The sequence below is a fragment of the Geotrypetes seraphini genome, chromosome 4 (genome assembly GCF_902459505.1).
Source record: "Geotrypetes seraphini chromosome 4, aGeoSer1.1, whole genome shotgun sequence".
Taxonomy (NCBI): Eukaryota; Metazoa; Chordata; class Amphibia; order Gymnophiona; family Dermophiidae; genus Geotrypetes; species Geotrypetes seraphini.
Genome location: NC_047087.1, coordinates 35,570,758 through 35,597,458, shown reverse-complemented (window position 1 = coordinate 35,597,458; position 26,701 = coordinate 35,570,758). Strand labels below are relative to the sequence as shown.

General features: G+C 42.2%; 1 protein-coding gene across 1 annotated transcript in view; it reads left to right on the top strand.

The window, feature by feature from the left end:
• Positions 1-26,701, top strand: part of NAE1 (NEDD8 activating enzyme E1 subunit 1) — a 107,801-nt gene that overhangs the window by 35,480 nt on the left and 45,620 nt on the right. The window contains exons 6-8 of the mRNA XM_033941031.1: positions 12,700-12,779; positions 23,948-24,057; positions 24,315-24,424. Of these exons, the coding sequence (XP_033796922.1) occupies positions 12,700-12,779; positions 23,948-24,057; positions 24,315-24,424 (300 nt within the window). The remainder of the gene's footprint in view (positions 1-12,699; positions 12,780-23,947; positions 24,058-24,314; positions 24,425-26,701) is intronic.

The window sequence follows — 26,701 nt, the reverse complement described above, 5'->3', positions numbered from 1 at the left end:
CCACCAGAAAAACAGCCTTGGTGAAAACTAAGCGGCAAGCATGCTCAGACCATTGCGCATGCTTACAGAGCTGGGAGCAGGGCAGGGCGGGCGAAAGGAGAGGGACAGCGCACGGAGAGGCGGGGCAGTGCACGGAAGTCAGGGGGGGGTGAACGGAGAGTCGGGACAGCGCACGGAGAGGCGGGGCAGTGCACGGAAGTCAGGGGGGGTGAACGGAGAGTCGGGACAGCGCACGGAAAGTCAGGGCAGTGCACGGAAGTCAGGGGGGGGTGAACGGAGAGGCGGGACAGCGCACGGAGAGGCGGGGCAGTGCACGGAAGTCAGGGGGGGGTGAACGGAGAGTCGGGACAGCGCACGGAGAGGCGGGGCAGTGCACGGAAGTCAGGGGGGGTGAACGGAGAGTCGGGACAGCGCACGGAAAGTCAGGGCAGTGCACGGAAGTCAGGGGGGGGTGAACGGAGAGTCGGGACAGCGCACGGAGAGGCGGGGCAGTGCACGGAAGTCAGGGGGGGTGAACGGAGAGTCGGGACAGCGCACGGAGAGGCGGGGCAGTGCACGGAAGTCAGGGGGGGTGAACGGAGAGTCGGGACAGCGCACGGAAAGTCAGGGCAGTGCACGGAAGTCAGGGGGGGGGTGAACGGAGAGTCGGGACAGCGCACGGAGAGGCGGGGCAGTGCACGGAAGTCAGGGGGGGGTGAACGGAGAGTCGGGACAGCGCACGGAGAGGCGGGGCAGTGCACGGAAGTCAGGGGGGGTGAACGGAGAGTCGGGCAGCATGCGCGGTATAATCGTGAGCGCGTTATACCAAAGTTTTTGTGCTTATCATCGTGATTTCTGCGCGCTATACACGTGTGCGCGTTTTATACGGGTGCGTGTTATTTGCGTGAAAATACGGTAACTCTGTTACTTTTTGCAATAAACTTTTTTCATTCATTATAATTGTCTCATCAAGCGTGTTTTTTATCCATATACCTAAGTATTTTATTCCTTCTTCTTTCCAAATAAAAGGTAATGAGTCAAATAATCCTTTTGTGCAATGCACATTTAAAGGAAGAACTTCTGATTTAGTCCAATTTATTTTATATCCTGAAAACTTTCCAAATCTTTCAATCAAAACCAATAAATTTGGAATGGTTGTTTCCGGATTCCTCAAATGAAGTAATATATCATCCGCATATGCAGAAACTTTATATTCTTTATCTTTATGCGGTATACCCTGTATCTCCTCCTCTTGTTGAATAGCTAATAATAAGGGTTCAAGCACTATATCAAAAAGTAAAGGAGACAAAGGACATCCCTGTCTAACTCCCCTTTGCAATTTAAAACAATCAGAAAAATTATTATTGATATATAATCTAGCAACAGGAGAGCTATACAGAGTTTTAATCATTTGTATAAATCCCGAACCAATACCAAACCACTCCATGGCCTGATACATAAATGTCCATTCCACACGATCAAAAGCTTTCTCTGCATCTAGAGACACAGAAAAAGCCGGATCTCCAATTTCTTTTGTTAAATATAACATTTGCAATGCCAATCTGGTGTTATTAGAAGAGTGTCTCTGAGCAACAAACCCTGTTTGATGCATACCAACTATGTGAGGAAGAGCTTTTGCCAAACGTGTAGCCAAAAGTTTGGCTAATAATTTACCATCTACATTTATCAATGAAATAGGCCTGTAATTTGAAACCAACATGGGATCTTTATTTGGCTTCGGCAAAACAATAGTTAATGATTCTGCCATAGTGCCTGATATACAACCTTTCTTTAGTTGATTCTGATATAAATTTAATAAATGAGGTAAAAGAGTATTTTGAAATGCTTTATAAAACTCTACCGTAAAACCATCACCACCTGGAGCGGTCCCTACTCTAAGAGATTTCAATGCTGTTTGTAATTCTTGTAAAGATATTGGATTTTCCAAACTTCTTTTTATATGATCAGGAATCTTCGGACCTTCAATATTATTTAAAAACACTATACCATCTTTTTCTTTATTTAAATAAGACTCAGAAGAATACAGGTTTTTATAATAATTTAAAAACTGTTTTAAAATAGGACCAATCTGAAAATGAGTTTCACCTTTTTCATCTTTTATTGCATTCAATTTCATCTTTCTTTTTTTCACTTTAAGATAAATAGCCAATAATCTTCCCGCCTTATTTGAACTACCATAATACAAAGCTTGCTGACACATAATATTTTTTTTAGCCAAATTAGAAGAAATCTCATTATATTTATATTTTGCTTTTAATAAAGTTTGCAACGTAGAATTCTCCCACTTATTAATCAATTTTAATTCTAAATCTTTTATTTCGTGTTCCAGTTCCGTAAATTGCTTATTTAATTGTTTTTTAGAATAAGCTGAAAATGATATAATTTGCCCTCTCATCGTTGCTTTAAAAGCATCCCATATTATTTCTGTAGATATTTCCTCTGTAATATTATTTTGAAAATATTCATCCATTTTTAATTGAAATTCTTCACAAAATTTTGGATATGCAAGCAATGCATTATTAAATTTCCATACAGGCCTACCATTATCCGGGTCATTAAAATTTAAAGAAATCCACACTCCTCCATGATCTGATAAAATTATTGGTTCTATAGAGGCTTGTGTAACATCTTGTATTAGCCCATCAGAAACAAGAATATAATCAATTCTAGAAAAAGATTTATGAACATGTGAATAAAACGAAAAATCTCGATCATTAAAATGAAGAATTCTCCATATATCTTTTAAATTGCAAGAATTTATAAAATTATCCAACCCTAAAGATTTTAAAATTTTACTAGGTTTTTTATCCAATAAAGGGTCCACAACAGCATTAAAATCTCCTGCTACTATCAAATTATTAGCAGCCAGTGGTAAAATTATTGGTTGTAGAGTTTTAAAATATTCAATTTGATTCGAATTAGGTACGTACACATTAAATAGCGCCACAGTATTATTGCCCATACTCATGTTCACATGCACCCATCTTCCTAATTTATCTGCTTTCACCATATTAAATCCTGCTGAACATTTTTTATTTATTATAATTGCTACCCCAGCTTTTTTCCCCACCGCCGGTGCAAAAAAGCAATCTCTCACCCAATTACCAATTAGCTTTTTTGATTCATCTCCATTAAGGTGAGTCTCCTGTATGAAATAGACATCCGCATTTTGTTTTTTTAAATATAGCAATACTTTTTTCCTTTTTATCGGGTGGTTGAGACCATTAACATTTATTGAAAAAATTTTTAAAGTCATTATATCAAATCAAAACAATAATCAATAATATTCTTCACATCAATATTATAACCTCTTTTCCCCTTTTTAAAATTATTATTAGAACCCATACCCTCCCCTATACCCCTTCCCATATTCTTAATCCCCTCCCCCTCCCATCCCTCCCTTAAATTACTTGCCAACTTTGAAACGCACACCTTGACTAGGCAATAGATAAACTCCCCACAAGCTATATTTATAATTTTAAAACCATTAGCCAGATCATTATCATATTAAAATGAATATCATTTTATCACACAAGACTTCTTTATCAAGGATTACCTCTTTTTTTTTTTTCCTTTCCTTTCCCCCATCTCTCATGAACCCTCCCTTCTCTACTCACTCATTTCCATTAAGATATTATTGAAATACATAAATAATCACACCAAATTTTAAAATTACATTCATCCAAACCACATCCATCTTTCATGTCAGATTACATCACATTCCCTCAAGTTAAATATCACTTTTAAATATTATTAAATATATAATGGAAATCTTTTTTCCTAACTTTTCCTATTCAAAAAGTCAATAAATTCCCCAAAACAACAATTTTTATCCCTTTAACATAACCCTCCTAACATTCCATACCCATTTCCACACTAGCATATTTGCTACCCTTTTAATTTCCACTCCATTCACAACATTCTCTTATATCATATGCTTTATATTATAACATCCAAATTTTCCTACATCCTTCGCTTTTACCAAAACTTCTAATTAATTTTTTTTTTTTTTTTTTTTTAAATCTCCTCGTATATCCACCATTATTTATATTAAGTTCAGACCAATTTTTATCCCAAACAACAATATTATGACTCTTGTTGCATTAATAGATTTGCAATTTTAAAACTATAGTCCATACATAACAACAAATTTCCTTTTCTTGTAATAAGATGCTATATGTCTCATAAAGTCTCATTTCAAATCTCCTCTTGCTTGCAGATCCATATCAAATTCTATCCTCTCACACTACTGTTTATACATTCTCAGTCTCATCTTTTGATCCACCTTAAATCTCCTTTCCAATTGTTTTGCATAAAGATTTACAATGACCACAATTTCAAACTTGTGGTGCCAATCATAGATCCTTCACATTCTACATATACAAACCCTGTTCCTTTTTTTTTTTTTTTTTTTTTTTTTGACCATCGTAGCTCTGTCATTTTTATTTTAAGGTCAGGCCAACTATATACCAGAACCATCTTCAAAAAATCCTCTGCTGCATTTAGAGAATTTCCATTACAATGTCTTATTCCATATATCACAGCTGACTTCCCCTTTTATGCAAATGAAAATTGTAAGGCTTACAAAGTCACAGTCTAACTCTCATCTTGCTTGCAGATCCATTCTATTTAATGTCCTCTTGCTTGTAGTTTATATCTTCTCAATACTATTTAGAACTTATTTCCTTCAATCTGTTTTGCACAATCCTCTATCGTTTCTCAGTCTGTCCAAACAGCAAGTCAGTACAATCCATCTTATTAACCTCTATCCTTTAAAAGGTCTGTAATATTGCATCTCTTATACTCTTGCAGGCTACATTCCATTTGCCTCATGACAAGATAGAATGTGGAATGTATTTGAAATCCAACTGCAGCCATGCCTTCAGAATCTTATTAACTCTTTTTTTTTCTTTTTTCTTCCTTTAACATAGAAATTTCCAAACAAAAATAAACATTTCAACCAAGAACACAAATACTTCCATCCAAGTCTCTATTAAGTAGCCATTGGTGATTCACACTGCTCCAAAAACTCCTTAAGTTTATCTGCAGTATCAAAATTCAAAGTTTTATTTTTATAAGTGACCCGCATAGTTGCCGGGTATATGAGCCCATATCTAGCTCCCAGACTTCTCAGCTGTGGTCTCAGGTCTAACAGCTGCTTTCTCTTTTGTGCCGTTGCTCTGGCAAAGTCAGGCACTATGTAAATCTTTGAATCCTGACACTTTAAGTTTTTTTTATCTTTAGCTAATTTAATTATTTCAGCTACCTGTTGATATCTAAGTAGCTTAAAGATCAGTGGACGTGGTCCTTTTTGGCTGTTTGATAATCTCGTTGGGACCCTGTGTGCACGTTCTATTTCCAATGGAAACTTGTTTTGCATCGGGAGCACCTTGGGCAAAAAATTAATCAAAAATCCAATCGGATCCGACTTTTCAATTCCCTCCGGGACCCCAAGCACCCTTAAATTGCTCCTTCGTTCCCTATTGGACAAATCTTCCAGCTCCCTTTTCAGTGCTTCAATTTCCTTACTGTGTTCCATGTGCTTTATACTTTCCTCCTCACACTTTTCCACTCTTTTCTCAATTTGATCCACTTTCAATTCCATTGCTTGCAGTTTATTTGATAAACATACCACCTCTTCTTTCACTTCTTTTATATTTTTAGCGCATTCCAATACTATTTCCTTTACCGCCTGTATTTCCTTCATTATGTCTTTATTTTCTACATCCTCCGGCGGCAACGGAACTGACATCGGTGAAGCCGTATCAAGTTTCGATCGCTTCCCGCTTCCTGAGCTGCTCCCCGCCGCCAAATTTTTGTTTTGCTTTCCCGAAGCCATTATCCACCTCTACCTCACTTTTCAGAGTGAAATTTGAATTTTTTCTGGCTATGATCTCTGTCAAATAGCTTGTCTTCACAGAGCAACTCCAATACCCAGCCATTTAGTTCCGCTCCAAAGCCACGCCCCCCCAATAAAATTTTTTTAAAAAACCACAAAGCACATTGTACGCAGAGAAAATGTTAATAATCATTCCTATTCTGGGGTTTTCTCAAAGAGGTCAAAGCAGATGACTCTATGCACTGTCACCTAACTAACAACCATACAAAAATAGACAAATATACCCCCTCCCTTTTTACTAAACCATGATAGCAGTTTGCTGCGCTGAATGCCCAGCGCTGCTCTTGATGCTCATAGGCTCCCTGTGCTAAAAAACGCTATTGCGGTTTAGTAAAAGGGGACCATAGTGTAAAATATAGACATCAGATATAAATTCAGACACATTTTGATCAGTAAATTTAAAATAAACTCATTTTTCCTACCTTATTGTCTGGTGATTTCATGAGTTTCTGGTTGCACTTTCTTCTTCTGACTGTGCATCCAATCTTTCTTCCCTTCTTTCAGCCCGTATGCTTCCTCTCCTCCTGACCTCATTCCCCTCCCCCCAACTTTTTCTTCCTCTCTTCCTGCCCTTTCTTTCTTTCTCTCTTCATGCCCCCTTTCTTTTTTTCTGTTTCTCTTCCTGTCCTCTTACTTTCTTTCTCCTTGCCCTCCCCCAAGCCACTGCCAATGTCACTGCCATCGGGGAACAGGCCCCAAAGCTGCTGGCCACCGCCCCCACCAACCTCTCCCTACTTCGGGCCGACCAGCATTCCTCTCCCCGATGTCAATTCTGCCGTCGGAGAAGAAGGCTGATCGGCCCAAGAACACAATCGACTGGGGGAAATGCTGCCGGGTCCTGCCTTCGCGGAAACTGAAAGTAGGCAGGACCCGGCAGCAAGAAGAGCAAATGGAAAACTTCACTGACCTGTCTCCCGCCTTAGCCCGTAGCGAATTTATGCTTCGGGGATCTAACATGTGCGTGCCGGCTTCCTTCTCTCCTCCCCCCCCCCCCCCCCCCGGACATAACTTCCGGTTTCGGAGGGAAGAGAAGGGAAGCCGGCACACACACGTTAAAGCCCCGGAGCATAAGTTCGCTACGGGCTAAGGTGAAATCTTCAAGCCGGCTTTTTTTTTTTAATGTTGAGCAGCAGCGGAGGCAGCAGAATTTAGCTGGGCGGTCATCTAAATTACCCGGGCGGACCGCCCAGCTGAAAGACCCTAGGGAGAACACTGTGCTAAATGCGAAGCACACAGAACAGCTCAATGAGTGGAGCAAATATGAGAGAATAGGGATGAGGTTAGACAGACACGAGCAGAATTCCGGATGACCTCATTAGCAGAAATATGGATCCTAAATCAGCAGTGGTATTTAATTGTAAGCCAGGGCATGCTACTGAGGAAAGGTGTGCCAACAGTGATGGGGAAATTGGCAAGCTGCAAAATTTGGAGTGGGTGTTGGATAAATTTAGGTCAATCAGTAATCTATTGCAGTGATTAAGCTGGCAGACTTGCACAGCAGACACTGGAAATTAGAGTAAAGGAAGGTAAAGTAATTTTCAATTGAAGGGCTTATTTCCAAAATCTGCTAAGGCCATATTAGTTGCATTGGACTTGGAGGGTTCTGGAAATAAGCCCTTCAGTTTAAGCTATATTGATACCGTAGGTGCTTTCATTCTGTTGATATCCCAAATCTGTGCCAGTTGCAATCACTGTGTTCTAATGAGCTTCGTAGTAAGGAAATGCTGATTTTTGTAAGTCCCACATTTGGACTCCCTTTGAATATTCCTTCCCCTCCTGGGGCCCACAGGCATAAACTGTGCTAAGAAAATTTGTGTACCCTCTAGGATGGTTTGTATGTTAGCACAATTTATATTCAAAACAAGTCTGTTTATTTTATTTTTTTGATTGAAATGTGTCAGTTTTGAGAATTTTAGTCTGCTATCTATATTTTGCACTATATTTGTCTATATTTCTATAGTTGTTACGGAGGTGAAATTGCATTTTTTTGGGGGGAGGGAAATCATATTTATTAAAAAAGAAACCCAAGAATATAAATTGCCATGTACAGAGATCAATAAACAAGAACATTATCACAAGTGGTGACAAATAAATGGTCCATCCAATCTATCGCCCAACTCACCCATGGAATGTAGGAGAAAACCACAAAAACACAATTCAGGGGCAACCAAGAAAGACACGGCTGCGTGCATGCGGAGACAGAGTATCCAAAAAGGGCTGCCAAATAGTAAGCAACATTTGCCCCTGTTTTGTATTCCAATCAGACCCAAGTACGGATTCCATAGTCAAGAGATGGATCATACGAGAGCGCCAGTGGCTATAAGTAGGACGTATAGGACCTACCCAGTGGAAAAGAAGAATTTTCATACCAGAGAGAATAGCCCTTAAGAAAGCTTTTAAGGCTGGGGAGGTCTGAATTTCACAGTTTTTGAGGTTTCTGTATGTCCTCCTTTTTTATCCCACCTGAAAAATCCTTAAATCGCCATTTTGTACTTTGCTATATGTGAACTACTGTCAGCCTCTGCTCACCCATCCCTAGGCTCAAATTACTCTTAAACTACTCTTAAATTACCCTCCACAATTCCCCAGGTGATCTTAACAGGACAATCTCCACGAACCTGAAACACACATTACTCTTATACTACTATTAAATTACCCTCTACATTTCCCCAGCTGATCTTAACAAGGACAGTCTCGACAAATCTAAAACACCTAACCCCCAAATCCTCTCACCAGATCTGGGAACTCACCTTATCCCCACACCTGAAGAGGTACTGAGGGAGGATCTGCTCTGCTAAGAAGAAGAAACATCCATTGGGTTTCAGTAGGTTATTTTATTGTAGTTCTCTTATTTAGCTCAGCAAAATCAGTCTGTTAGGGTTTCAAACAAAAAAGTGCTTTATTCTAGATCAGTATTTTAGGTTACATTTCAGGGTACAAGATCAGATTAGGGCACAGTTAGCTGTTGAGGATAGATAGTCTCTGTTTGGTGTTAAGTGCCTCCCGCCCACCCCAAGGCGGAGCTTTTTCATTTATAGGCTCTGCAGCCAACCAGGAACAGGGCATTGCTTTGGTAGGATTTTTCTGCTCTTTCTTTTTTCTTCCAGAAGTAAGTACTTCTGCAATCACAATATGACCTCGGAATGGGCCCCAAAGTGATGGGCTGGGTCAGGAACTGGTTGAGTGGAGGTCAACAGAGGGTAGTGGTCAATGGAGATCGATCAGGAAAGAGATGTTACCAATGGTTTGTCTCAATGTTCCGTTCTTGGGCCTGTTCTTTTTAACATTTTTAAAAGCGATATTGCTGAAGGATTGTCAGGTATGATTTGCCTCTTTGTGGATGATGCCAAAATCTGCAATAGAGTAGTTATACCGGATGGTGTGAATAACATGAAGAAAGACCTAGTGAAGCTTGAAGGATGGTCTGAAATTTAGCATCTAAAATGTAATGCTAAGCAATACAAGGTCATGCATTTGGGCTGCAAAAACCTGAAACAATGGTACAGTTTAGGGGGTGAAGAACTATGTGCACGACAGAAGAGTGGGACTTGGGTGTGATTGTATGTGATGATCTTAATGTGGCCAAACAAGTAGACAAAGTGATGGTGAAAGCTAGAAGGATGCGAGGGTGCATAGAAAGAGGTATGGCCAGTAGGGAAAAGGAGGTATTGATGCCCCTGTATAAGACTCTGGTGAGACCTCATTTAGAATATTGTGTATAATTATGGGGACTACACTTTCAAAAAGATTTAAAAAAAGGATGAAGTCGGTCCAGAGGAAGGCTACTAAAATGGTGTGTGGTCTTCATCATAAGGTGTATGGGAACAAACTTAATAATCTCAATATGTATACTTTGGAGGAAAGGCGGGCTAGAGGAGATATGATAGAGATGTTTAAATACCTACATGGTATAAAAGCGCATGAGTCGAGTCTCTTTTGTTTGAAAGGAAGCTCTGGAATGATAGGGCATAGGATGAAGTTAAGATGTGATAAGCTCAGGAGTAATCTAAAGAAGTACTTTTTTACAGAAAGAGTGGTAGATGCGTGGAACACTCTCCTGGAAGAGATGGTGGAGACAAAGACTTTGTTTGAATTCAAGAAAGTGTGAGATAGGCACATGGGATCTATTAGAGAGAGGAAGAGATAATAGTTACTGCAGATGAGCAGACTGATTGGGCCATTTGGGTTTTATTTGCCATCATGTTTCTATGTTTCTAAAAATATTGTAGTTTTTGCGCAAATATTTTAGCGGTGGCCATCTTGGATTTTTAGCAATGTTTTGTTTTTGTTTTTTTTCCAAAAGCTCCCTGCACTTCAAAACTGCAATTTTTGCCTCAGAACTTGTTTAGATGGGGACATTGCAGTCTTCTACTCCAAATTCATGTAAGGATTGCACAAAATTTGAGCTTCAGGAGTGTCTTTGCGCCAAATGCCACAGCTGGTAGAGGCAGGAGCATAAAGCTTAGCTTCTCTTCTGTCTAAGTTGACCAAAAGAGCGGCTAGCCAGTTTGGGTGACCTTCTCTCTTTTCGGGGTTCGGGAATCCTGCCATTTCTGCAACCCAAGAAACGCAAGTTTAAGTCATCCGAGGATGACTCCACATTCCACGGTCTGGAAGCCGTTTCAGATTTATGAACTTTTTGTGCCCTGCCTGTTAGGACAGCTTTGTTCCTGCTGTGCAGTCCAGGTGCACCTCAGACTTGTCTCTCAGCAGCTTTGCCTTCCTGAGCAAGTCCTATTAGCAGACACTGTGCTCTTTGCGATACTAATTTTGGTGATCAGTTTGCTGACCCCTTGTTTTCTGGGAATGCCTTTCCCATGACTGAGGACCTGAGCTAGCATGCCAGATCTATGGCTCCTTCTTTGGCTTTCGACCCTTGGGACAATCCTATGGTTCTGTCTTTATTTAAGTCTGCTGCCTTACTGATTCTCTTTGTGGAGTCTCTACATGAGCTCAATTTGACCCCACATCAAGCTCCTTCTGCCTCCTCCTCTCATGTGTGGAGTGAGAGCTCAGTTTTCTGCATTTTCCTGCCATCCTGATATTGACAGTCTGATCTTGGGACATGGGCTCCTCTGGAAGGGGCTCTCAGTAGCGAGTGCCATGTTCTGCCTGTATCCTCTTACATCTTAAGTGGACTCCTCGGTTGCGCAGGTGACTAAGCTCACCTTCCTTCCCAGCACAAGTAGAGTGGTGTTCAAGGGCTTCCAGGACCGCCGTGTGGATGTGCTTCTCAGAAGACTCTTTGCAGCAGTGGATCTGGGAGGCCCTACATTAAATCTCAACATTGTGTTATGTGCCCTTGCTGAAGTGCTATGCGATCACTTCGGCGAGGATGGTGTTGGAACTGCAAGCATTATCTTGCAGAGAGCCTTTCCTCAGATTCATGGAAGCAGGGGTGTCTTTCGCACAATGCCTTCTTTTCTACTGAAGGTAGTTTTGGCATTTCATGTCAGCCAGGAAGTGTGGCTTTCCGCTTTTCAGCCCACGGATGCGAAAAACAGGACAAAATACTGAAGTTGCTGGATGTCAGGAGAATTCTCCTTCGTTATCTTGAGATGAAAAATGAGTTCCACCTGTCAGATCACCTATTTGTCTTCATCAGTGCTAGCCGGTGGGGCAGACCAGCCTCTTGATGGATCTGCCTGGCCATTTCCTCAACGTACATTGGCTGTGGAAAGCAGCCTCCATTTGCCATGAAAATTCACTCTACCAGAAGCTTCTTCCTGGGTAGAGTTCAGGGCAGTGCCGCCTGATGAAATTTGTAAGGCAGCCATATGGTCTATCCTCCAAACCTTTACAAAATTTTACAGAGTGGATGTGGTGACACAAATGGATAGGGCCTTTGGGTCCTCTGTGCTGGTCGCAAGTTCATCTGCCCACCTTAGACTCAAGGAACTGCTCTGGTATGTTCCATCCATAAGGAATTGCATGCTGTTTGCACAGGAAGGAAGGATTAGGTTCTTACCTTTATAATCCTCTTTCCTGTAAAACAGCATATGATTCATTATGCCCCGCCCTGTCAGATGTTGGTTATGCCTGTGGAGGTTTGTAGTCTTGGAAAAGTACCCAGCGGCTTGACTTGTGGCAGCTAAGGAAGTGAAGCAGTGTCTTTGAAGAGGCAACATTAGTTCCAAAATTGATAACAGCACATTTTGCCTTACAAGTGTTAGTGCCAGTTGCACACAGATAGGTGGGGTTTTGTTTCATCACCATTCTTTGCTGCCCTGTTGAGTGGTTGGTTGTTAACTCTTATTTACTATTACAGAGCAGACTGAACTTATCTGGCCTAGGGAATTTCACGAATTTCCCCGTGTTCTTATTTCCTCTCCTAGGGGTTATCTTTTGCTTTGGTACAGACTGAGGAGAGGGGGGTGCTGCCCAGAGACAAGGGGGCAGAGAGAAGAAAATGATTGATGTCTTTTGCAAGCAACCCGCAAGTTGAGGTGCTTAACCCATCCATAAGGAATCGTATGCTATTCTACAGGAAAGAGGATTATCAAGGTAAGAACCTAATCCTGCCACCTCCACATTGTAGGTACCTTCAGGGTTTGCATGTGCAATTTCCTTACTGGATAGTACTTGTGGAAAGTTAAAAATAAACTCTCTGTGCATATTTTGCCTTTGCAATGAACCTCTAGTGCCTCTGCTTTGAAAGGGAGAATAATTTTCCCAAGGGCTCTTCTTTATAAATAAACACGTGTTTATCCTGGGTAATTCCCATTGGAAATTATTTTCTTTATGACTTAAAATATAAGTTATGAATGATTTATGTGCTTTAATATATGATCTCTTTACAGAGCCCAGAAAAACTTCTGGACAACGATCCTTCATTTTTCTGTAGGTTTAATGTGGTCATTGCAAGCCAGCTAACAGAAAGGTAAGCATGAGGCATTAGTTTGTTGGCAGTAAGGATGTTTTTTGTCCTTGTATAGTTTACATGTTAAAATATTGTTAATTTATGTGGTTTAGGAAAGGCAATCCACTGAGAGTTTGGTATCTGGGCACTGGTGCAGTAGAATTTGAAATTAAAATTAAATATTGCTTTATCTTGAACACCTTCTGACTATACTTGTCATTCAGTCAGAGACAGAGGCATTTTCAAAAAAGAAAGACGTTCAAAAAATGGCATAAATTGGCACTTGGATGTCCTAATTGCAAGGATGTCCAAGTGATGATTTTCAAAACTGTCTTTCTGTGCGTTCTACCCACTGTATATCCAAGACTAAAGGGAGGATGTGTTAGAGGTGACCTGTGGGCATGCTTTGGGTGGGCTTAGACTTGGACATTTTGCAGCAATAATCAAACATTTGTCCAAAAGTCATGTATGGAACTTAGACAGCTGAGGCTAGACCTGTTTTAAAAGCATCTAAGTGCCAACTCTAGAACAGTAGCATCTGGTATGGGAAATCCTAGTAGAATATGACACAGGTGTCTTAAGTAGCCTGGTGTGTGGGCTAATGACGAAAACAAGAAGAAAACTGCAGATACGGAAAATACAATGTAGCAATCCTAATGATGGTCTCATATATGGAGACTCAGCACTCGACATGGTCCATGTTTCGGAAAACACCTTCTTCAGGGATCCAGATTGTAATGGTGCTGAAATATAGAGAATCTTATAAAAGATAACTCAGGTAATCCGTGAAAGACCAGCTGCATAAAGAAGAGGACCAAGCCCATAGCCACTCTAACCACTACATTTATGATGGAAAGTGTGAGCCAACCAAAACCCTACTATACTGCTGTATAGATACCACCTGCAGCAATAAGGGTTATTGGGATGGTAGACAGGTGGGTATAGTAGGTTTTGGGGGCTCACTATACATTAGAAGAGATATATGGTGAGATATATATCTAGCACTTTTTATGTGAAATTCATAGCAGTGCCCTCTAAGGTGCCCCATTACTCTGATGGCATGTCTGTGGCCAGTCTGTTAAAATGCTGGCCCCTCCCACATCTAAATGGTCTGGATTTGGACATTTCTGTGGTCGAAAATGTCGAATAAAGTGAGGCGTCCTAAGGTTGGATGTCCTGTTAGCCAAGATGTCTAATTAGACAATTTAAAAAAATAAAATAAATTTTTAATATCTAGTGGTTTTGCTAGTTTTGAAAATGGGCATTTGTCCCCAACTTTGGACATCTTGTGGGAAGTGTCCAAAGTTGGACTTAGACTGTAGTGTTAGGTGCTATAAATGTTACCTAGACAATCTCAGTACAGAAATTATCTTGTACCTAGGGGAACATCACCGTCAATCCCTGCAATTCTCCTAATGCTGCTGTTTCGGAAAGGAAATGATGCGAGAGTATGAATGAATCTTTTTTATTAGGTGAATAAACAAATCTTAGAAAACAGTAAGGAGTACCAAAAATAAACTAATAATTATAAATATATGTATATCAGCACACAATTGGTAAATACTTATAATCAGAAAATATAACTAACTATACCACACAGTATGAATTTGTTATAAAACTAAGATTACCTGAAAAGATTATAAAGCAGCAACAAAATATATCTTAGGCTAATTACCACAGTCCTTTATAACCAACCCTTTGCAAGGCAAGGAAAATACTAACTAATCCTTAGAACTGAAGGAATTCACCACTCACCATCTGTCTGCTGAAGTCAGCAATGGATGTTGTAGAAATGAAGCCTTTTCAAGGCTACAAGCTTCCGTGAACCCCACAAAAGTTCCTGCAAGTAAAATCCAAGTTCCTGCAAGTAAAATCCAAATTCAGAAAGATAAAAGCCACAGAGCACTCAGTTGCCAATTCTTCATGGACAAAGTCATCATCCCGAGACAAAGTTCCACATAGACATCTAATAAATAAACTGAGTGCCCTCGGGATAGGCCCCAAAGTGAAGGCTGGGTCAGGAACTGTTGAGTGCAAGACGACAGAGGGTAGTGGTCAATGGAGATCACTCTGAGGAAAGGGATGTTACCAGTAGTGTGCCTCAAGGTTCTGTTCTCTTAGGCCTGTTCTTAACATTTTTATAAGCAATATTGCTGAAGGGCTGTCGGGTAAGATTTGCCCTTTTGCGGATACCAAAACCTGCAATTATAATTTTTGATATAGCTTTCAATTCTTAACCCTACTCTTCTGCCCTCCAACCCAGCCCGCTGATTAACCGTTCCCCTTAACTGTATCCATGACATCCTGTTTGTCTGTCTTGCCTGTTTAGATTGTAAGTAGAGAATGACACGGGGAAAAAATCTGTCCCCGTCCCCGGCCCACCATCCTCTGCACCGCCCCGTCACCGCCATCCCATTCACTGCCCCGTCACCGTCCCCGCTGCATCCATATAAGCCTTAGTACTGTAATATTTTGCTTATTCCTTTCTTATAAATCAAAGTTCCTGCTGCTGAACTAGAGAAAGAGATGTTCAGCTGGCAGGGCTTTGTTTATAAATTTTTATCAACACAACTAATATACTGCTTTATCCTAAAGCAAAAAATAAATAAATAGAATTTTTTTTCTACCTTTGTTGTCTGGTTTCTGCTTTCCACATCTTCTCATTCAATTCCTTCCATCCACTGTGTGTCTTCTCTCTGCATCTTCCATTTGCTGTTACTGTGCCTCTCCCTTCACCCCCCCCCCCAATTGGTCTAGCACCCATCTTCTTCCCTCCGCTCCCCCATAGTCTGGCATCTGTCTTCTTCACATTCTGTCTTCCACATTTCCCTTCAGGGTCTGTTCCTCTCCACCCTCCTTCAATGTCTGTCCTATTCCTTTCCACCACCACCCTTCCCTCCTTCCTTTACCATCTGTTCCTTTCTACCACCCTTCAGCTCCTCTCGCATGGCCTATCTATCTACCTTCCTCCCTCTTATTTTCATGGCACGTTACAATGTAATTTGTGCAAGCCACTGGAGCCTGCGAGCTCGGTCTCTGTCCCATCCCCACAAACCATCTCGCTTCTGTGCTCCTATTTTCCCCATTTCTAATATCTCCCCTATGTATCTGCCATTGCCCCCCCATGTCCATATACCATCCCCATGGCATGTCCCCTTTATGTCTCTGTCCCTATGCCCCATGCACATAATTTCCCTCTTTCTGTTACCTTCCTGTGTCCAGATTTCCCCTATCTTCCTCTTCCATACCAGTGTGTCTCTTCTTTTCAACCCCATCTAGCTTTTTTCCCTCTTTCTTCCTCCCCCCCTGCTTCTAGCATCTGGCTCACCTGCCTGTCCTTCCATTTCTTTCCTGCTGTGGGTTTTTCTTTCCATCTTCATCCCCTTGGCCCAGAATCCTTTTCCCTTTCACTCCCTCCTTCCAGTTTGAGCCGGGAACACGGGCGATCGCACGGTCCTCGCAGCCCCCACCAGCCTGCCTAATCGATCCTAGTGTTTAGCTAGCTCTCTCCCTTCTCCTCACCTTAGTTTGCAGGCTTTCTTTTTCGGCGACCTGCACGCTTTCCCAAAAAGCCGTGCACGCGCGGCTGCTCAGTGTTCAATAACTTCCTGTTTCCGGTTGCGTCAGAGCAGAAGATCGAAACTGAGCAGCAGCGGGTGCGCGGCTCTTTGATAGCGTGCGGGTCGCCGAAAAAGAAAACCTACAAACTAAGGTGAGGAGAAGGGAGAGAGCTGGCTAATCACTAGGATCGATTGGGCAGGCGGGTGTGGGCTGCGGGGACCGTGTGATCCTTCATGCCTCACTGCGGGAACAAGACCATTCACCGCTCCACGGGGCGGTGAATGGCCTTGTCCCCGTCGCCGCAGCGACTGCTTGTTTTCATTCCCCATTTTGGCGGGTTACCCGCGGCTAAACCCGGTGGCCGCGGGTAAACCGCCACCGTGTCATTCTCTAATTGTAAGCTCTTTCGAGCAGGGACTCTTTCTTATTCTTTGTGACTGCAGCGCTGCATGCATCTGGCAGCGCTATAGAAATAATTAATAGTACTAGTAGAGTAGACAAGCAAAGCTTGAAGAATGGTCTGAAATTTGGTAACTAAAATTTAATGCTAAGAAATGCAAGGTCATGCATTTGGGCTGCAAAAACCTGAAGGAACGGTGCAGTTTAGGGGGTGAAGAACTTATGTGATGATCTTAAGGTGGCCAAACAGGTTGAAAAGGAGACGGCGAAAGCTAGAAAGATGCTAGGGTGCATAGGAAGGGGTATGGCCAGTGGAAAAAAGGAGGTGTTGATGGCCCTGTATAAGACTGGTGAGACCTCATTTAGAATATTGTGTACAATTCTGGAGTCCTCAACTTCAAAAAGATATAAAAAGGATGGCGTCAGTCCAGAGGAAGGCTACTAATATGGTGTGTGGTCTTCATGATAAGGCGTATGGGGACAGACTTAAAGATCTCAATCTGTATACTCTGGAGGAAAGACGGGAGAGGGGAGATATGATAGAGACATTTAAATACCTACGTGGCATAAATGTGCATGAGTCAAGTCTCTTTCATTTGAAAGGAAGCTCTGGAATGAGAGGGCATAGGATGAAGTTAAGAGGTGATAGGCTCAGGAGTAATCTAAGGAAATATTTTTTTTACAAAAAGGGTGGTAGATGCTTGAAACAGTCTCCTGGAAGAGGTGGTGGAGACAGAGACTATGTCTGAATTCAAAAAAGCCTGGGATAGTCACGTGGGGTCTTTTAGAGAGAGGAAGAGATGATGGTTACTGAGGATGGGCAGACTGGATGGGCCATTTGGCCTTTATCTACCATCATATTTCTATTAGTGTCCAGATACAGAACAGTCTCTGGCCATCAGCTGATGGGATGCATGACAATCAGGAAGATTCTTGTCTTGCTTGCTTTGTTTTTCCTCTAATGCACAGGAGAACTCTCCAGACCCAAACTCCTCCAAGTCCAAACTTGACTGCCTTCAGTTTGTGCAGGTTTTCTCTCTTGCCATGCACAGGTGACACAAACGGACCAAGCAGGACCTGTCCAGAAGGATATTGTCAGAATCACCGAAGAATAATAAATAGGCTTCTTGTGGACTCCACTGGTCAGATATCACGTCTTGCCAAGATGATAAGAGCCCAAGACACTGTTCATAACATAGCCTGCAAATCTCACTCTCCTACACATCTTCACCTAACAAGAGGGGCCCAGAGCTGGTAGATGACCTTGTCTATACACACACACATCTGGTAAACAAGTCCATAATGCTCCAAGAGAGAAAAGATGATTCACGGCCTAAGTGAGGCCTCAAACCTCCAAAAGGTAAAGTAGGGATACCTCTCTACAAGACGTCCTATTGAAAATGCCCCTCATTGTACATAGCCTTTCTTTGAAAAGGTCTCTGAGTTAGAGTTTCCTTATTCCTTGCCTTGCCTTATATTCTGTATATTATTTTGCAAGACATTCAGTGGGGTGATAAGAGTAGGTAGTTGCTTACCCATGCAAGAGCTTATTTCAAGAGCTGTTACTGTACTTCGTTTTAAACCTCCAGCTCGATCAGGCTGGATTTTATTGAATTATGATGTCTTGAGCCTTCACTGGCAACAACTTGAGGATAGGAAATTTTGATTTATTTTTGTTTTCCTCTGTGCATGTCCCTGTTATTGTAGCAACAGTCCTGAGTCAGGGCCACAAGCTGCGGCTCTTTCTGGATCTTGACTAACATGAACCGTAGGTGTCACTATTGAGGAATAGCTGAGACATTTCCCCCCCCCCCAGCTGCAGCATTCTTAACTGGCCTGTGGAGTAGGACTCTAGTTCAGTACTTCAAGTCAGATCCCCTGGGTAATAAGAGTAACCCACTGTAAGATTTTACTGTATTTTCTAACAGTTGGCATTTAAAACTGTTATTAATATCTCACTTGTTTTATTTCTCTCCCAGATTTTTTAAGGCCTCTTTATATTTGCTCAGTGCAATATGAATCCAAATAAGTTAGTTATCCTGTCTAAACAGTAGCCTTAGGGAAGAAAAATTTTAAAAAGCAAGGAATATTATCTACAAGGAGGGTATATGCTTATAATTAAAAAAACATATACAGCTATATAAAATAGAATACAATAGGAGACATGAGAAAATAATTATAGTACAAAGAAGGTGGGGGAAGTGTTATATTCTCACTAAGGAGTTATATAAATAAAGTTACTTCTGACCAGAGTGAGTCTCCCTGGGTCTCCTGCGCCTGAGTCTGGACACAGAGTTCAAACCAGCTTCCTTTGTTAGCCGAGACTGTTTCTACCAGCAGTGTTTTCTCTTTAAGGTTTTCCAATTTAAAATAAATAACCTTTATAATCCAACAAAGAGATGTCAAGACAGCAGTGGCTGTTCTCTTGGCATTGCTCAGCCAGTTTTATTATCAGCAACTTGCAATTAATGTGCTTTTAACTAGCAGAAATAAACTGTATAATCCAAACAGAGAGGTAAGTTGTTCATTTAACAGAAGTTTTTCTCTATGCACTGCTCATGGGTTTCTTTATCAGCAATTCCCAGTCATTGTTGTTTTAAACCAGCAGAAATAAACTGTCTAATCCCAACAGAAAGATAGGTTGGTTTCCTAACACTTACACTTCCTTCTTCAGCATTTCTTTCTTTTGTTGTTGAGCACCATTATCTTCCATGTCCTCAACTTCATTCCTAGAGTCCCTGCCCCTGGGAAGCTTTTCCAGGCTTTCATCGCTCTTGAGAAACTTTAGCAATCCTTACCAGGCTTTCACCACCTTTGGGAAGCTTTTTCCCTTGCTGGGCTTCAACTGCCCCTAGGAAACTTTTCCCCTTTCCAGGCTTCAAACAGGGCACCTTTTCCTCTCTACTGACCTTCAGCAACTACAAGCCTTCCTGCTCCCCCAACCCCGATCAGCAGGGAAAATCACTTAAATTGGTTCCCTCTGATTATCCCTCTGACTATTTGCCTTGCTGCGCATCAGCTGGGGAGGACTGTTGTGCACTCAGCTGCTCCTTAAAGCTATCTCAGCAACTGGACTGAAAAGCCCAGTACATTGTGGGACATGTAGCTCAGTCCAATAAAGCTTTATTATAGCTTTTTAAAGGGCTAAGATGGATTATTCCAACGCAATAGGTGAGACATTCTAGACAGTAGGCTTTGGATTTTTCACTCTGCCTCTATAATACTTCAAAGTGCTTTTTAGCTCCCTCTACAGTTTCTTCCTGTAGTTGTGTCTATTCTGCTCTCCCCATTTTCTTATTTTTAATTCGATGTAATTTCGTCCCCCTTTCAGGTATTTAAGTGCTTGGAGCGATTTTGAAGCTCTGTCTGCTAGAACATTCACAGACTAGTCTGTAGCTGACAGGCCGATCTCACCTGTTGGCCAACCTGCATAGTTTTCTCTGGAGCTCAGCGGTGTCTCACAGGGTGCTAGCTACGTCATCGCACCTCCACCAGTTCAGGTGTGCATCCAATGGTCCGCAAGGGTGGAGGTATAGTCAGACATTGGAGTCTGATCATCTTTTTAGGAACATCCCCAGCATTGTGGCAGTGATTATTCTCCTCTAGCTACTTTGTGAGAGCTGAATGCAGGCTTCCAGCACTTCTAACTGATCCTGTCAGGTTACAGTGAGTGCACAGGATGACACCCTGTGAGAGACATCAGAGGAGGTGTGAAAAGTGGGGTTTGATTGTTCCCCTGTGTTCCCCTTCCTAAAAAATCCTAAAATTGCCATTTTTTAAGTTTAGGAAATGTGAAAAAATATTGCGATTTTGGTGTGAATTTTGTGACGGTGGCCATCTTGGATTTTTAGCGATTTTAATATCTAAAGCTCTCTGCTTCTTTAAATCTGCAAAATTTACCTGGAAACTTCCTGGGAAGGAGTCTCCTCTTGTGGAATCTTGCCACGTTTGCACAATTTTGGCGCTTTTAGAGCCTTTCTATGCTACATGTCATATGGCGTAGTGGGGGGGTCCACAGCATCCAGCTTAGCCTCTTCCCTGCTGAAGCAGGTGGCCAAACACTCAGCTAGTCCAGCGGGATGGCCTTCATGGTTTTTGGGGCCTGCGCAGCCTCAGAAAGTTCATTTTTTCAACATTTATGTGACCTATTCCCAAAAAGCCGGACAAATTTTCACCATTTTTGAAATTTATGTGCTCTAGATTTCAGACCACTGTGTTTTTTCAAGTTTTATTTAAAATTTGATTAAATCGCTTATCAAACTTCTAAGAGATATATGGTGTCCCTCAGGGGCATTACTCCTTTGAACACGTCCTAGACTCACCAAGCTGTGATGCGGATCCTGTGATGCTGACCCTGATCTGAGGGATCTGGGTATGGATGATTTGCTTGCTGACACCTTATTTATAGGTGCAGTGTTTCCTGGGATGGGAAATCAGGGACTGGTGTGCTAGATCTGTGCATCCCTCTGGGCTTTTGGGAGCCTGAAAATGCTCTCATGGGCCTGTGCCTTTGCCAGACCTTTATGGGAGGTCTTTTTATTCTCTCAGCCGGCTCTGGCCAGTTCTTCCTCCTGGCTTTGTGGTGTATACTTGCTACCTTTTCCTAGTACCCTGATATGTGCGCTCTGGTCTTGGAGCAGTTTAATTCTCCTGAGTGCTCTGATATTTGCTAGAGTTATGCCATGCTGGGATTGTATGGCAAGGAAGTGTCAGCAACTTTGGTTTAGCCCAGGGTGGATTTTTGGTAGCGCAGGTGGCAGGATAAGATTTTCCCTAGAGGAATCTAGGCAAGAAAAGGAGTCAGCTGGAAACTAAAGGCACTAACCAATAGCAGGAGAGCTTTAATTCTGCAATAAATGAACTAGACTACTTCCCACTATGAAATTTTTTTAAAAAAGTATTCTAAATGTTGGCACATCAAGAACACATGAATACCGAGCCAAGTATCATTAGTCACCTTGCTAACTATAGCAGAAATTAGAATGAAGCTTAATGAATGGCTAAAAAGTTATTATGGGGAAGACACAGACATGATAGGGCCACCACTTCTAGAGGAAACAAGGTAAAACACTTAGTAAAATCAAAGAAGATCAAACTACAAAAATCTAACAGATTATAAGACATATCATATTGCTTTCTGGTTATTACAACCAAGGCCTTTAAAACCCTGTACCATAACTATATTGAGATTACCATGCCCCTGAGTAAGAGTTTTCAAGAGGGGACACTGCTCATAGTGGCCCTTTCCTTCAGTAGCTCTGCCCAGGTAAAGGAGCTCTTAGCATCATTTACCTCCATTATTTAGAACTTATCCAATATTACCCTGACCAACTGGTGGAGGATCCTGCATAAGAATGTAGAAGACTGTTCTCCCTGTGTACTGTTACTTGAGGAAAGGTGACCAAGATTTCAACTAGGCAACACTGGTCTAAGAGCAGAAAAGTATTATAGTAGACCCCCACGAATTCGCAGTTTGCGGACTCAGTCATTCACAGTATTTTCTGACTGCCTCTTCCGGTCAGAAAATACCATGAATGACTAACGAATGGAAAAGAAACTTTCCCCCTTCTTTGCCTGCTCAAGAAAGAAAAGCTAGCCCTCTCCCGCTCTTCCATTTTGACCCCTTTTGTTGCAGCTGCTGTCTGGTGTTCTGCATACAGGCTGCATTTTCAACAACAAAGCGAGGTGGGGGAGGATTTGTGCAGAGACGATTGAGCGTAAGGAAGCTCGCTTCTGCTAGGGTTCCAGTCTGCACTCAGCTCTCCTTCAGACTAGGCAAACTCTCTGCAGTCTACCTTCAGAGCAGGTGGGGGGGGAGTGGATTCTGCCACGGCACTGAGCATTCTTTCCGGTTTAAGGTGAGCCTGAGAAAGGAAGAGAAAGACATTGCTGGGAACCAAGCTCTGACTGAGGAGGGTGTGAAGCACTCTCCACCGCTCCTGCAGCCCTCTCCCGCCTCTGATATGCTCCTAAACCACATTTGCGGTTTTTGAAATTTGCGGGTGCTCCTGGAACAGAACCCCCGCAAATTTCAGGGTAGTACTGTATATCAAATGCATTGCCCTTACCCTACCTTAGAAAGTCCACTGCTTATAGCTGCCTAGAAAGATAGACCCCAAAATTCCATAAAATTACCACAGATTCAAACAAATCTCTATTAAAATCATGGCGTGGCCACATTTTGCTCTCAGGCTGCATCAGGGGTATGACTAGAAAAATAATATAAGAAATTAATAAAAACATTTAAAAATCCATTTAACTATCTGATCAGTTAGCATCAATTTCTTTCAACTAAATCATATGATTGAAGTATAAGATTATATTAATAAAAAATAAAATTACTTTCCAACATCCAAAAACCATTTGCTTAAGTCAATCATTAAATCATGGCTTTTTTTAGTTAATTTCATTATTAAATTACAACTCTTAACACCCCTCCCCTCCTTTTACTAAGCAGTGGTAGAAGTTTTAGCACAGTCCGGGGTGCTAAATGCTCTGACACTGCCTGCTGTTGCAGCCAAGTACGCTAGTGAACGTGCAGATTAGGAGAGGATTAAAGGGGTTGCTAGACTCTTGTTTTCTCCTTTCCCTCTGATTGTCTATGTTAATACTGAGGAACTGAGGTGGGTAAGGGCCTATATCTCACAGTTTTTCACATGTAATGTATCTCCACCTGCTGGTCGATGAACAGAATTGTTCCATTGGTCTGAAATAGTGTGAAGGATTAATGGAAAGAAAATGATCAGATAAGACTTAATTTCTCCATTTGTTTAGTGTCCAATAATTCTTAATCCTTCTGAGAGATTGGAAGCCAAAGTGTGGATTGTTCACTGTATACTTTCAGATTTTGAATATTTGTTTCAAGAATTTGAATTTCCTCATCTTCTAGGAGTTATTTTCCTTTCTTTGAGTCATTCCTTTGTGCAGCTTTGACATTATATAGTGGCAAACTCCAAGCTGCATCCAGTGGTGGTGATATTGTTGGAAAAGTTATGTTGTTGGAAAATATGTCACTGTCTCCATCTGCTGGAAAGATGAAATTATGTATGTGAACTCATCTAGAAGGAAAGGAAATTATTAGGCAAGGGAATGTTCCTCCATTTATTACACAGAAATTCACAAGGAGCATTGCCATAAAAGGAGAAAATGCATCAATTAAAAAAGAAAAATTAGGCATACTAAAATATTACCGTCAGGTATTCACCTATTTTCTTTTTATTTCTCCACAGCACACTCTTGCGTTTAGCAGAAATCCTCTGGGATGCCAATATACCTTTTCTAGTCTGTAGGACATATGGGCTTGTTGGCTATATGAGGATCGCTATAAAAGAACACACTGGTAAGCAGTTTCTTTGGAATCAAATTGTGACATTTGTTCTCTCTAGCCAGTTTCATGTTCATCAAATAATGTCCTATGACATTTGTCTACTGGAAAATTTTGTTTTGTACTAAACCATATTTTTCTTACTGCAGAAGACTTAATGCATTAAAGAACTGTGTTACATAGTAGCATAGTGCCAGTAATGTAGAAATGAAGAAAACATTTATCATTTTCCTTTAGTTCTGCTTCCAAAGAGTATTTTGCCTGTTTGACAGTCATAGAATCTCATCCTGATAATGCACTGGAGGATCTCAGACTAGACCAGCAATTTCCAGAGCTGAGGGACCACTTTCAGTCCTATAATTTTGATCAGATGGATAGAAAGGTATGTAAGCAAGCAGTTATTCTCTGAATATCTTAAGACAATTTGGGTGTGTTTAGAAACATATCGTTATATAAATAGCTATTTTTCTAATGCATGAGGCCCATCAGTCTTTAACTCTTGGGTTCTATTCCCAAACCCATGAGATCCGGTGTAAAGAGCCTCCTTAACAACTTTTTCTGCTCCACCTCCAATCCCTGTGGGATGTGCTTCTTCTCTCCAGTTGTCCTCTCTATGTGCAAGATAGTAAGAGCCTGACTGCTCTGCTCATGTTCATTTTTATCGGGTATTTTATAATCTAGTTGGAGGCTTTTTGGTGCTGCAGAGGACCCCAGTTTCCTGAGGCAGCTCTGACTGCGCGAAGACAGATTCTTAGGGGAGAGATCTGTAGCTAGCAGGCAACCTGTGTCTATCATAGGGCACCTGGCTAGCTAGCCTGCACAGATAGTTTTGAGGCTTAGGACTGATCCCTTGAAGCCCAGCTTGCTCCAGGTTTTGTCCGCAGAGAGCTTGCGCGCAAGCTAAGTGGCCCCATGGCAGTCTGGGACCTGGATTGGGTACAGGCTGTATTTCCAACCCCCCATAGTAGAGGGGGGGGGTCCTGAATTCGGGTCACCCTTGTGACCTAATTGGCAGCCCAAAGAAACAGGCATCTTGATCTTTTTGAGCCTGTCTGAGGCAAAAGGCTTCTTGTTGTTTGCTGTAGTTTCAGCTAAGCAGTTTCCAGAATCAGCATGGCACAGTGAGTACTGGCTATTGTAGCCTAATGAGAAAATCAGGGAGGGGTTGTCTCTAAAATTAGGATTTGAGGGTCCCTGGACTCCTAGCTTAGTGTCCATGGGCCGTTTTTGGCGCCAGAATCGCTATCGCGGTGGCCATCTTGGATTTCTCAATTTGGTTTTAAAAACCTTCATCTGCCTCAAACACCTCAGTTGTGATTGTGCTATAGTTTGGATGGACTCCTCAGGACAGGATTCCTTGGATTCATGCCAGATTTGCATGTGCTGTGCGGGACGTGAGGAGGAGTGGTAACCACTGGTTTAGCCCCCTCTATCCTCTCGGGAGCCGTGGGATTACAGAAGGAGAGATTTTGGGGGCAAAGGTTTGCTCTGGGGCCTGGAATCCAGGATCTTGCATCCTTGGCGAAGCACGTGTCTGAAAGGCCCTGAAGTGAGTAAAGGAGCCTCCAACAGGTCCCTCTGGGGAGGGTTTCACTCTGGAATTTGTTAACTTGATGTCTGAAGCCTATTTAAATGTTAAAGGGTGGTCTTGCTCTTTGGGAGATGCTGCAGGAGTTGCGCCCAGGATGGTTCCCTCTATGGGGGAAGTTCCTCCAAAGAGTACCCAGATACTAGACTCAGAGATTCAGTCGGAGAAGGACTGGGAGAAAGAATACCTGGATGATATTCCTTTATTATCCCAAAGTGGGTCTTTGCACTGGGAGACGAAGGGTCCCATCTGGAAGAGGCCAGCCACAATTCCAGACTAAGGGCCTCTAGGGGGTTTGGTTTTTGATAGCTTCCAGCGCTTTTGCCAAAATACAGGAGAACCTTCCACCCAGAGGGGGTATCGGAGCTTCTGGCAGTGGTTCAGAGGCATTAGACGGCCTCAGTCCTACAACTTCAATTCCTCCCCATGGCCAAACCTCCATGGATAGGCAGGAGGTTGGCGGAGTACTGGGAGATGTGGGAGCAGATTTCTTAAGACTGCTGGGTTCTGGAAATTATTTGGGAGGGTTACAAACTCAAGTTTTTTCGACCTCCCTCTGGCAGGGAGACCAGAAAAGGCTGCCAGGGTCCAAGCAACATTGAACATGCTCTTAGATCTGGAAGCCATAGAGCCCGTGCCCGACGAAGAATCGAGCTCAGACAGATACTCCCAAGAGAGGCTCAGAAGAATGGAGGCCGATTCTGGATCTAAAGTCCATCATAGCTGCCCTCAAAGTGCCACATTTTCGGATGGAAACTACGGTCTGTCATAGCTTCAGCAGTGCCCATGGAATATTTGGCTTTGCTGGATTTGATGGAGGCCTATGTTCATATCCTCATATTTCCAGATTACCGGAAATACTTGAGATTCCATGTTCTGCAGCAATGTTTCCAGTTCTTGGCTCTCCCATTTAGACTGTCGACGGTGCCTCGCACTTTTACCAAGGTGATGGTAGTTGTGGTGGCCCACCTGAGGCAATCAGGAATACAGGTGCATCCTTAATTGAACGATTGGCTTGCCACTGTACAATGGAAAGACAACAGTGGCAGAAGTAGTCCAGTTGTTGCAACT